The sequence below is a fragment of the Barbus barbus genome, assembly GCF_936440315.1.
Source record: "Barbus barbus genome assembly, chromosome: 36".
Classification (NCBI taxonomy): Eukaryota; Metazoa; Chordata; class Actinopteri; order Cypriniformes; family Cyprinidae; genus Barbus; species Barbus barbus.
In genome coordinates this window covers 13,146,134-13,159,155 of record NC_136714.1, presented here as the reverse complement: position 1 = coordinate 13,159,155, position 13,022 = coordinate 13,146,134, and the positions used below count along the sequence as shown (strand labels likewise).

Genomic DNA, 13,022 nt, shown 5'->3' with positions numbered 1-13,022 from the left:
AACTTTTTTTGGTTAAAAATGATCCGAAATCATTATTTGAGCAAGTACATAACCAGCTAGTGTTCAAAACTATCGCCTTAATTTAGCCCGATTCACAACGGTTAGCTTACAATAATGTTTTGTAATTTGAGTGGTACAGATAGGTTTTCGCTGGAAATTCGTCATTACGTCACGTCTGTAAACATAAAGAAGTTGTCCCAGCTAGTAGACTATCGCACATGGGGATCCTGCAGGTGGAGGATCGTTTATAGCCTTTTCTCACAGCAACTAGAATAATTAAATGTATCATTTTGATGGCGGATTGTCCAGAAATTATTATGAAACACATGTGAATGAAATTAAATTATATTTCAGTTTTAAATGCGTTTCTTATTACAGACAGCCTGGGATTACACAAGATTTGTATTTTAAAGAAAACCAGTTCGAAGGGAGCATAGCTTTTTGGTTTAAAAGAATTTCTTGATATGAAATTCGAATGGCATTACAATTAGATTAGACTGTACAGAAATTGAAATCTACACATTAATACACACTATACCCATAGTCCCGCAATGCTGATGTTGTTAACATTAATAATTTGAGAATAAAGTACAACAATAATAATAATTTTCCCGGTTTAATGTGATATGAGCTAAGTGATATGGTAATGATTTTTTCCTCAGTTGGTCAGAACAAATGTGGCAGACTTGTTACTTATTTGTTCAGATGACAATATATGGTGAAAATTCTTATTTGTGTCATATATTCCGAGACGCAGGCTAGAATCTGTGATTCCTAAGTACAGTAGCCTGTCCACAGGACCATCTCTCCACACCGGTGCGGTGACTGACAGACTGACACGCAGACTCCTCAAAACATTAGATTCATCCGTGCTGGAGCCATGCCTGAGCACAACCCCATGCAAGGAAGATAATTCTGCAAAAAGCTGCAATTCCAGGTTTTCAAACAGAGATGGCGACAAAGAGGCAAAACTTGCGGGCTGCAGCTTTAAATAACGGAAATGTGTATATTTATGTAGTAATTTGATTACAACTGCTGTTCTTTTGGAAACTATATTATTTTTTATATTTGTTTTATGTATATTTTATTAAAATTTAAAATATTTATTGGATTTTATTTATATAACAATTTTAATTTAATCAAGAATGGTATAATAATTTGTTATGTAAATTAAACATTGTAATTGTGTACATTTATGTAGTAATTTGATTGAACTGCAGTCTCATAGGAAATAATTATTTGCTAAATTAATTTTTAATCATATTTTTATAAAAATAAAAAAAAATCCCACATTTTGTTATGTTGTTGCCTCATGATAACTGCTTTAAATAATTTTTTTCCCACATCAATTTACACTCCATACCCCATAAAGCAAAAAGCAAAGCAAAGACAGAATTGTCACAACTTCGTAAATTTATAGAAAATTAAAATCTGAAAGTACGTTGCATAAGTTTTTATAAGGCACTTATGATTTAATTTAAGCAAGAATTGTATAATAATTGATTAAACTGTCAGTTAAACATTATAATTGTGTATATTATGTAGTAATTTGACTAAACTGCATTCTCATATAGGGAATATTTAATTTTTGTAGTATTTATTTAGTAATATTTATTTTTTCTTTATATTTTATTAAAATTAGTTTATTTATTGTATATACATTTCCGATTTAATTTAAGCAAGAATGGTAATTTTGAAATTCAGTAAACTGTAAATTAATGTAATTAAGATTTATTTTCTAATTTATATTTGTATTAAAGCATTTATTTATTCAATATATATTTCCAATTTATTTCAGCAAGAATAGTTATTTAGAAATTCAGTAAATTGTAAATTAAACAATGTTATTTTATACATTCATGTAGTCATTTTTGATTTTGAAAAAGGAAATGTTTAATTTACTTGTAATAATTATTTCTTTCTCTTTTACATTATTCTGTTTTCTGCATTTTATTTGTTGCTGCATTTTTTTATTTGTTAGCCTGATTAAATAAAAGTTTACTAGCAATGTTCATACATTTTGACCAGCTTTTTTTGATTCGTTGAGTTAAAAATTAAGCAGATATGTAATCACTGATGCACATTACACATGATTGAACAGCATCAATGAAAACACTTCAGAACGACTTGCAAAGATTTCAAGAGTCTGGAATAAATGTGTTTGAGTGGATGGAATCAGGGAGAAGGACACTCTCTCAGCAATGTAATACATATTTTCTCATACAGTTCAATAATTTATTGACTCTGCCAAGACAGGATAACACCCCCACCACCAAAGCTCATTCACGGCTTCTGAGGAGACCCTTGACACAGAGTTTTCCAGGAAATTGAAAAAGTTCAAGTCTGTCTCTCTCAGTGATTCTGAATTATTGAACCAGCCCAAATTTCCCTCCTCTTCTTCTTCTCCTTCTTCTTTATTCAGCTTTCACCCAGCTCAACATTGCAGTTCAATGAGGAGAGTCTCTTAGATGAGTGTGTTTCTGTTAAGGATGCTTTTGGTTGCAGAAGAGTAAAGATGTGAGGAACTATTGAACACGTCAACATGGATGTTGATTCTCAATTTGTGTGCTGTGCTTTTTTCATTGTTCACCACTGCCTGAGCGAGAGTGAGTGTGATTGAGCAAGTAAACACTTGATTAACGTAGTGACTGGCTCATCTGGTCATTTTCCTCTTTTCTTACTAACTTCACTTCTCTAAACTATCTGTTGGAGGAAATTCTCCCATAATAAATGACTGTAAGATCTGAGCACTTCCCCGTGCACAGAGAAGCACTAACAGATTTGACAACAGGCCTCTTGTGTTTCCACCCGCAGTTTGACATGCAACAGATGTCCCTGGAGGAGCTCAAACATGTCCTGTTCCACGCCTTCAGAGACCATCTCACCATGAAGGACATCGAGAATATTATCGTCACCGAGGAAGAGAGCTTGAAGGAGAACTCAGGAAACTGCCAGACCGAATTTCAGGGAGGTAAATAGCAAAGAGAACGATTTCATGTTAATTGACGGATCCTGCAACAGTTTGTTGAACTCACGCTGATTCAAGTTTACAGACACTGGAAACTTTGCGAAGCTCTGATGAGGTGAAGCTTAAAGTTCTGACAGTAACTCGAGAACTGAGCTCTGTATGAATACCAATGAAAAGATTTCACATTATCAGCGGGCAGTTTTTCAGAAGCCAAGAAGTATTTTTTATTTTTCAAGAGTTAAATCAAAACTTACTAATTGTTTTATTTAAATCAAGGTACAAGACTGTGTACTTAATGCATTTAATGAGACAATGAAGTACTCCTCCCATGAAACATTAGAAATTATGTAATTGAATCAAAAAATTATGATATATAAAATTATGGACTCATTGTCATTTATAATAATAATTAATCCCAATATCACCTATAGTTAATTTAAATTTAAATATATAAAAATAGATATCTTTTAATTTTATTGCAAGCATATAACTATATATAATTAAGTATTAAGAGTATAGCCAATAAAATTATTTTCAGTGAGGAAATCTTTTGCATTCCTGCATGTTTTTTGTAAATTAGGCTAAAATGACAGATTTTTGAATTAAACAGAAGCATGTATCATGGTGCAGTAGAAACTTTTTAACTTACAGTCATTTATTCAAACTACAGTATAATAAACAAATGAAATTAAAACAATAATTATATTTAAAAATTGAATTACATATATTTAAATTTGATTGATTATATTTTGATTGCATATTTAATTATAGATGAATAAGCAGTAAGAATGTAGTCAGTATGTCATTCATAATGCTTTATGGAAGTGACAGCGACTTCTCTGATTGGTGGATCTAATGGACGCTTTAAAAAAAAAGAAGAAAAAAAAAGAAGCTGAAATTGCATTGACTTTCGGCTTCTACAGAAGTATGTATTATGTTTGTAATTGACTTGTAGACAATTATTGTAATTATACAAATTATATTAAATATATTTAAAGGGATAGTTCAACCAAAAATTGTGTCATCATTTACTCATCCTCAAGTAGTTCCAAACCTGTATGAATGTCTTTGTTCTGCTGAACACAAAGGAAGATATTCTGAAGAATGTGGAAACAGAGCAGTTCTGGGGCATTTTTTTTTCCTACTATGGAAGCCAATGGTGCCCCAAAACAGCCTGGTTATAAACTTTCTTCAAAATATCTTCCATTGTGTTCGACAGAACAAAGAAATTCATACGGGTTTGGAACACATTTTCATTTTTGGGTGAACTATCCCTTTAAATGTATTTACAAAATATTTAATTACAAATAAATAAATAAAGAGTGTAGTCAATAATGTTCGCAATGCCTTATTAACTTCTCTGATTGGTGCATCCAATGAAAAGTTTGCTTTTTTAAATGAAGCTAAAATCGCATTGACTTTTGGCATCTGCAATAGCATATATCATCACTTAACAATCTCAGTGCTCATAGTAGGTCTTGAAAGGTTTATATGTTATCATTAAAAATCCATTTCTTTATGGATTTTTACATCTGGAGCCTGACTATTAGGTTGTATAGCCTGATGTGTTTCCCCAGAAACTGGGCATTTAATGAGATGGAAGTTCTGTGCTCTGAGTACATTATATGTTTTTTGGAATGAAAAGCATCTGATAAATGAAAGCAATTAGTGTAATATTTTCTTTACTCCCTGCATTGGTTACTTTTGAATTTCACCCGCTTTATTGAACCAGATGTTTTCATCAGCCAACAAAAGTAAAGGGAATAAATGGAATTCAGAAACAGGGAAATTATCATAAAAGCTTGTATGCAATTATGTTTCAGCAGTTCAATATTTAATCTCAATATGCAGCAAAGAATAACAACACAAACTGAATGGAATTGAATCTGCTGGCCTGAGAAAAAAGTTAATAAAATATAACAATTTCATGCTTCGAAATCCAATTAGTCTGTCAAATTGTTTTAAAACATATGCTTTATTGGCCCACACTGTGCCCTTAAACAGTTTCACATTCAATATTTATTTCTGTCTGCGTGTGTGCGATCATGAGTGTGTCGAGTCCAGTGAGGCAGCTCAGCAGAACCACACGTTTTGTTTCATTATTGTTTATATTCAAAGCCTCATTATGCACAGAGATCAGCAGCACTGCTGGATCATTGTTTGAATGGCTTATGCTCATTGTGTGCTATCATCTCTTCTCATTGATACTCTTTCACAAATGCTCTGTTCTACTCCATCAGTGCATTCGAAAAAGAAGAATCGCCAGACGTGTGTCCGCAAGAGCCTCATTTGCGCTTTTGCAATGGCCTTCATCATCAGCGTCATGCTCATCGCAGCCAATCAGATGTTGCGGAATGGCATGGAGTAGCCCCGCCCACTGTGAACCCTGCTTGATCTGACCTCTCTTAAGAAACATGCATCAAAAACTCCACTTTCTTTTAGTGTGAAGAGCTTGGAACAGAGGATGTGAATCCCGAGAAAGAGTTTTGTGTTTTATATTTATTTTGGCGATTGTGATTGTGACAGACTTATAAGCAGCAGTGAGGGATGTCCTCCATCATCAGCTTGACAGGAACATGCAAGGGCTCCTCACTGGATACCATTTAATGCAATAACATCCCGTGTCTCTCCGTGCTGCGTGTTTTTCTCATTCCTGTCTTTGAAGACAAAGACTTTGTCCTTTATCTCACTCCAAGTCATGTCAGAGGGGAAGGATGAGGAGTGATTGGCAGCCGCCGCCGCTGCAGGATGTCTGGCATCAAGAGCGTGTGCATGTTCATCTCAAATGCACTGTTTGTTTTGTTCGCAGCGTTGCGGTGTTGAAGCTTATTTATGGAATTTATTGAAGATATTGTTTAATGTTGAAGGGACTGTGGTATTTTTGGAATAGCATACTACCATAATATTACTTTTACAGTATGCAGCTTACTGTGTACATGCAGTATGCAAAGAAAATCACAAATTACCACAATATGCAGGATATAATCTGCATGGAGTACTGTATCCAACAATGCATCTTAATGTTTTGAGTGTGATTTTTTCTCCTTCTTTGATTGGACTGTCAATTAGCATTTTATTGGGTTGAAAAAAATGAAAATAACTTTTTTTTTTCAAGGAAAGTTTATTTATACTGCACATAATGATCACATAAAGTGATTTACATTAGCATAACTGAGAGATAGGGAGAGAGAGAACATTTATTAAAAATTATTTAAGAACAAATATGGTTCAGGAGAAAAGAAAAACATAAAAAATGTCTAAAATGTTTAAAATGGTAATTAAATAGCAGCTGCTGAACTGAACATACAATTAAATGACACAACATAAAATATTACTGCCTAAAACATTTATCATTGCATACTGTGTACTTTTTCCACATACTAAGAAGTACCATTAAGATTTTTTGGAGGTAAAGAAATTAATAATTTTTTCAGCAATGGTGCATTAAAGGGATAGTTCACCAAATATGAAAATTCTGTCATTAATTACTCATGTCGTTTCAAACCTGTAAGACCTTCATTCATCTTCGGAACACAAATGAAGATATTTGATGAAATCCGAGAGCTTTCTGACTCTGCATATACAGCAATGCAACTGACACGTTCAAGGCCCAGAAAGTTAGTAAGAACCTCATTAAAATAGTCCATGTGACATCAGTGGACATTTTACTAATTTATTCCCTTGGTTTGATAATCAGATGAGGGAATAAATTAATACAATGTAGCCATTATTTAAAAAACAAGAGAACAAATTAATAAGGTCACGTGGCCACAATTTAACTAAAATGAGAGAGCAAGGGAAATCAATTTTAATAAACTGAGGGAACAAACAGACACTGAAGAATGGAGTAATGGCTGCTGAAAATTCAGAAATAAATTACATAATAAAACAGTGACTTAACAATATCATTGTTTTTAATGTATTTTGGATCAAATAAATGCAGCCTTGGTGAGCAGAAGAGGCTTTTTTCAAAAACATTACACATTTTATTGACCCCAAACTGTTCCCCAGTGTGAGCAGAAGCAGACCGATTTTTAATTGTTTGCTATATAATTTGAGTTACAAATGCATTGTGGCTTTCCATATTCTGCAAAGCAAGTGGGATAAATTCAATTCCACACATCTCCATTTTGCAGTACGCCTTGTGCATTATGGGTAAACAGGATAATTTTTTAAAGTCTGTTGCATTCATGCCATTACCCAGTCTCTTGTTTTGTGTATCTACCGAAGAAAGAAGAGAGTATAATACTCTCTTTGATTTTAAATATAGTATCAAGGTCTTCTAGATGTCTGCATACATTGTCTGGTTAAAATATATGACACTGAACTTCTGCGGAAGTGTCTATGCTACATAGTTGGACTTTTTGGTCCATTTTGAGATTTTTCTTCACTCTCAGGCTCAGAGAGTCAGTGAATGCAACACAAATTGCTTCTGAAAAGAAGTAAACTGCTCGGTCTCTACAATAGCACTTTTTCTTTTACAGTTACAGTCTGAGTGTAATATAAGTATTTGTCTACCTGTTTGTCTATATTTATAACTTATAACGTGTGTGCACATCAGTCCTCTTCCCTGTGTTCCTTATTATTGTGTATACTTACAGCCCTGTCACAATCCCCTGTATATTGCATGTGTATTTATGTATATAGTGCCACACAAAAGTCGTCTTTGGATTGTCTGTTCGACTGTGTCATGTGTGCATGTTCAGAACACGAATGCAGTGCTTTTCCAAGATACCATAACGCTTGCAGGCATTTGCTGAGAGCATCAGTCTAAATGTCTGAACTCCCATTGTTTCCTTCCTGTGAGCAAATATTATATGAAACTGTGCCAGCATTCTATGCCAAAATTCACTGCAAAGGAAAAGCAGATTACTGGGAACCATTTACTGGACAAAGTTCCTGTCAGTTTCCTATATTCTGTCAGGCTGTGCTTCGGAATGAGGAGATTTCCAAATCAATGGCCCCATCTAGTGGCTATTCTGAAGATGTGATGGGAAAATTGTAGGTAACAAGGAAACTTACTTTTAGCATTGTGAAGTAACTCTAGTAAAGAAGAAATGTTACTTAAAGAAAGAAACAAAGTAACCTTTACCAAAAAGAAGTTGGAAACGGGAGTGGAATTCAGTGTAAATTCCATATATATCAATTTAAAGTGTTGCACCTTGGTATTTTATTTAATAATATAAGAATATTTGTTCACTGTTCCTTTCATTTATCACAAAAGCAGATTAGTTAGATTCTTGCATCATTTAGTCATTATTCTATGTATCCTCCTGCTTGTTGCCATCTTGTTAGATTCTACATTGTACTAAAATTACCCTCTAGTTTATGGGCATTTTGGATATATAAATTGGTAAAGGTTTTATTTGCTACTGTATTTTGTTGATTAATAATATTTTTGTTTTCTATTGTTTTGTTTTTTGTTTTTAATCTTGCAAAGGTTGATGGAATTTTTTATTTAATTTACTCTCAATCCAGACCCTAACTTCATCTGAATTTGAAGCATGCCAAATAAAATTTTATATGTATGTATTTTTATGGAGTAGATCAAAAGAAGGATTATTAATATGCAAAACAGTATACATATTTGCATGCAGGATGTGGATTGACAGATTAAAGCAATATGGTTTCTAAACTAAATGTATCATTACTCGTATCATTACACAAAGAATATGAAGAAATAAAAGAAAGTTATTTATTGAACATGACAAGGAATGTCTTTGCATCCAATTATTGATATAATGATGATAATAATTTTTGTTATTGTTGTTGCCTGGGGCAGTAGGGGGAAGCATTGGATTTTCTACAAATAAGATTAAAATTCTGTTTACATATTATCAGGTGAACCCAGCTGTACAAATGACAAATAAATTACTTAATCTATTGTTTTTCTGATAGATAAAAAAAACACTGTTAATGAATAAACAAGTCTGGATTTCTTTAATTTAAAGCATCTACAAAATAACATGTTTACACAAACCGTCTGTTTGAGGTGATCAATTCTAAAGGCTGTTTAATTCTTCAAAATCTGTACTAATGCTTCTCAGTTGGTACTGTGTGTAATGTATTACCAAGTCAAATGGTAGACAGCTGTGAACCCAATCATGTAAACATAAAGTATACAGGTCATTTCAAATGTTACAGTATCTACAGTATATGTAATCATAGTATATATGAAGAGTTCAGATGCAAAAGCCTCTAAGTGCCGTCTGAAATTTTCATGTAAAATGAGCATTTTCTATCAGGCTCCTATATTTATGTTCAGTTATTTCACTTTAATTGCACAGAAAGGCACCTATACATTGCCATTAGAGTAAAATTACCGAACCTACACATAGGAGCTTGATAAAAATGCTCATTTTACATGAAAATTTCAGACGGCACTAAGAGGCTTTTGCATCTGAACTCTTCATATGTGACCCTGGACCATAAGGGTCAATTTTTAAAAAAATTTATATTTATATATCATCTGAAAGCTGAATAAATAATATTTCCATTGATGTATGGTTTGTTATGATAGGACAATATTTGGCCGAGACACAACTATTTGAAAATCTGGAATCTGAGGGTGCAAAAAAAATCAAAATATTGAGAAAATCGCCTTTAAAGTTGTCCAAATGAAGTTCTTAGCAATGCATATTACTAATCAAAAATTAAGTTTTGATATATTTACAGTAGGAAATTTACAAAATATCTTCATGGAACATGATCTTTGCTTAATATCCTTGTAATTTTTGGCATAAAAGAAAAATCAATCATTTTAACCCATACAATGTATTTTTGGCTATTGCTATAAACATACATGTGCTACTTATGACTGCTTTTTTGCTCCAGGGTCACACGTGTAAATATTTAACAGGCACTTAATGTAATTACAATTATACATTTAGAGACAAAAATGGATGATTTTCTTAGAGAAAAGACACATGCTTTACCAGAGTGTTACTAGTGTAATCTTCAGATGTGCAAGTATTATAGTAATGGCTGTATGTATAGAAGCTTTGTTATAAGTAACTCACAGCTTCCTTTAGAAAAATAGCCTAAAACATCATTACATAGCACCACTTAACTGCAAGTCTCTCAATGAGATTAATATTAATACTGCTGCAACATAAAGTAGCATTGATGCTGCAGTGATTTCACTCTGAGGTCAGCATCAAGCAATTCAAGTGAATTCCAGCTTGTTCGGTAGGCAATTCATTCATATTTGTGGTTTTAAATTATATCCCAATTTTGTTATTTAAGGATTTGTTGTTTTTAATTTAATATTGCTTGTAAGATGGCCATGGTTTTTCCATTTTAATGGCCATTAAATATTCTTAAAGGTGTGCTGCAAGTTAAAACTTAGTTAAACTCTGAATGAACTTTTGCCTTATAATTATGAAATCTGTAAGATTGTGGAATTTTTAAAATTAAGCTTGAAAAGTTGCTTCTTTCTGCATTCCAAAAATCTAAACGTTTTTTAAACAAAGTATTCTCTTTCAATTTTTACATTTCAATTTCCGTTTGTCTTATTATACACTACCTTTCAACAGCTGAAGTCAGTGAGATTTCTTTAAGGTTTTGAAGGAATGCTCTTATGCTCGCAAAGGCTGCATTAATTTATCACATTGCAGTAAATGCATCATTATTGATGCATTTACTGCAATTTGAAAAAATCAAAAATCATCTTTCAAAAATCATTCTAATATGCTTATATAGTGCTTAATAAACATTTCTTACTACATTTCTTACTCAGAACTTGAACTTGAACTATCATTAATGTTGTAAACAGTTTAACAGATGTTTAATATTTGTAGTCAAAACCTTAATAATCCTTACTGACCCCAAACTTTTGAACAGTAGCGTAGGCTGTGCAATATAAAGTGTTTAAAAAATAAGCAAGAGGCACAATTTGATTATAAAAGTCTTTTTCATAACAATTCAAGGCTCCTCTTCTGGGGCAGTGGGTAAAGAAAAAAACAATAGAAAAAGAGTCCAGCAGATTCAGCTTGTATGAAGTGTTTCTCTAAAACTCAGTGTGTAACGGACCGCTGAAATCCCTGGATCCAGTCTCACTGGGCTTCATGAAGACGCCCTCCATTGTTTTCCAGTAGCTGTGTGAGCTGCTGACCATCAGCCCGTGCACTTCTCTCTGGCCGTGGATGGGTCTGCCGTACCGTTCACCCGTCACAGACAGCAGAGCCTCGGTGGCCGTGTGGCGGAACCGAACGGACTCATCCCGCTGCCAAACAGAGCCTGCACACAGAACGGTCCACTCGTCCAGATGGTCACCCTCGCCGTTCTCACCAAAGGTACTGACCTCCTAAAAGGGAGAGTCTTTAAGTAAAATTCCACAGACTCTTGCAACATCAGATTCAACATACAGTACCTATACATTACAGTGTGTTTTTAAAAAGGTTGACATATTAAAACCTGATTTGAAGAAAGAGGAGAAGTGAAGTAGTGGCTGTGTAGATTGCGGCCCGTGTTCACATGGGTCAATCGGATGTTCTGTCCACACTGTACCGGAGTCCCTCGATGACATGCAGCATCACTGGTGCCCCGCACACTCCAATAACTGTTACTGTCCTCCACTGCTGTCACACCGGTCACCGACTGCTGACCACTACCTGGAATTATCATTAACAGATCATAGAGAGACTGCATGCTGCTGCAGCTTCTTTCCTCATTATTAAGAAAGAAAATCAATACTTTTATTCAGCATCAACAAGGATGCATTATACTGATCAAAAGTAACAATAAAGACATTAATATTGTTACAAATATTTCAAATAAACACAAAAAAGTCAAACTTTCTATTCAAGATTCCTGAAAAGAATAACAGCTTCCACAAAATATTAGGCAGCACAACTATTTTCAACATTAGTAAGAAATGTTTTCGAGCAGCAAATCAGCATATTAAAATGATTTCTGATAATCATGACACTAAAGACTGGAGTAATGATGCTGAAAATTCAACTTTGCCTTCAAAGCAATGAATTACATTTTGGAATATATTCAAATAGAAAATAGTGATTTTAAATTGTAACAATATCACTGTTTTACTGTATTTTTATCAAATAAATGCATCCTTCTTTCAAAAACAAAAAAATCTTATCGACCCCAAACAGTATATTCTTGTAAACCCTCCAGAACATTTACAAAGTAATCATATAATATATTTATTTAATAGCTTTTTAAAACTGTTGTTAATTATGTGTGACCCAAGACCACCAAACCAGTCATAAGGGTCAATTTTTGTTTTTTTATTGAAATTCATACATCATCTGAAAGCTAAATAAATGAGCTTTCCATTGGTGTATGTTTATTTGGCTGAGATACAACTACAGTAGTCAACATTTGAAGTGGATCAAAAAAGTTCATCTAAGTTGTCCGAAGACAAGAACACATTTTGGTTTAAGGTTTTAGGACAATTTTGACGCAAGGTTTTGATCCACTTCAAATGTTGTCCACTATATTTGAAAATAAGGAATCTGAGGGTGCAAAAAAATTAAAAATAAATATTGAGAACATTTTCCAAAGTTGTCCAAATGAAGTCCTTAGCAATGCATAGTACTAATTAAAAATTAAGTTTTGATATATTTACGGTAGGAAATGTACAAAATATCTTCATTAGAACATGATCTTTATTTAATATCCTAATGATTTTTTGGCATATAAGAAAAATCGATAATTTTATGTGCTACTTATGACTGGTTTTGTGGTGCAGGGTCACATATTTTATAACACATCAAACGTTTATATCACTGCCATGATACAGCTGAGGCGAGCAGACTTTATGAATGACAGTCACTCACCAGATCCATAGCGGACATCATGAGAGTGTAATCTAACGTTGTGTTTCACATTGAGCAGCTTCACCACAGACCCGCACGTTACAAAATTCATTTCACTGCCGGAGCAGAATGTAAACATACATGACAATAACACTGTTATACGTAAATGCACCCGTAAGAACCCCAAACTATCCATGGCTTACTGAGTCCTGTCGAAAAACTAATCTTTAAAAAGCCTACGTGACGTCATGTGGAACGCGCGAAGCACTAAAACA

The 13,022-nt window shown here is 33.5% G+C and overlaps 2 protein-coding genes across 2 annotated transcripts in view; one reads left to right on the top strand and one right to left on the bottom strand.

Annotated features, from left to right (window-relative positions):
* The window catches only part of caln2 (calneuron 2), a 47,798-nt gene extending 39,123 nt beyond the window's left edge, over window positions 1-8,675 (top strand). The window contains exons 5-6 of the mRNA XM_079394661.1: window positions 2,815-2,971; window positions 5,209-8,675. Of these exons, the coding sequence (XP_079250787.1) occupies window positions 2,815-2,971; window positions 5,209-5,336 (285 nt within the window). The 3' untranslated portion in view covers window positions 5,337-8,675. The remainder of the gene's footprint in view (window positions 1-2,814; window positions 2,972-5,208) is intronic.
* Window positions 8,676-9,935: 1,260 nt separating this feature from the next.
* Window positions 9,936-13,001, bottom strand: LOC306855785 (stromal cell-derived factor 2-like). The gene is made up of 3 exons (XM_079394660.1): window positions 12,769-13,001; window positions 11,384-11,580; window positions 9,936-11,273 (listed from the first exon to the last, which is right to left on the bottom strand). The coding sequence occupies exons 1-3, from the start codon at window positions 12,941-12,943 to the stop codon at window positions 10,977-10,979; spliced, it is 669 nt and encodes a 222-aa protein (XP_079250786.1). The 5' UTR covers window positions 12,944-13,001; the 3' UTR covers window positions 9,936-10,976.
* Window positions 13,002-13,022: the final 21 nt, after the last annotated feature.

Coding starts and splice junctions, on each gene's coding strand:
- LOC306855785 (XM_079394660.1), bottom strand. CDS start 12,943: ATGGATAGTTTGGGGTTCTTACGGGTGCATTTACGTATAACAGTGTTA. Junction 11,581..12,768: donor TGATGTCCGCTATGGATCTG/GTGAGTGACTGT, acceptor TGATAATTCCAG/GTAGTGGTCAGCAGTCGGTG. Junction 11,274..11,383: donor CTCCTCTTTCTTCAAATCAG/GTTTTAATATGT, acceptor TCTCCCTTTTAG/GAGGTCAGTACCTTTGGTGA.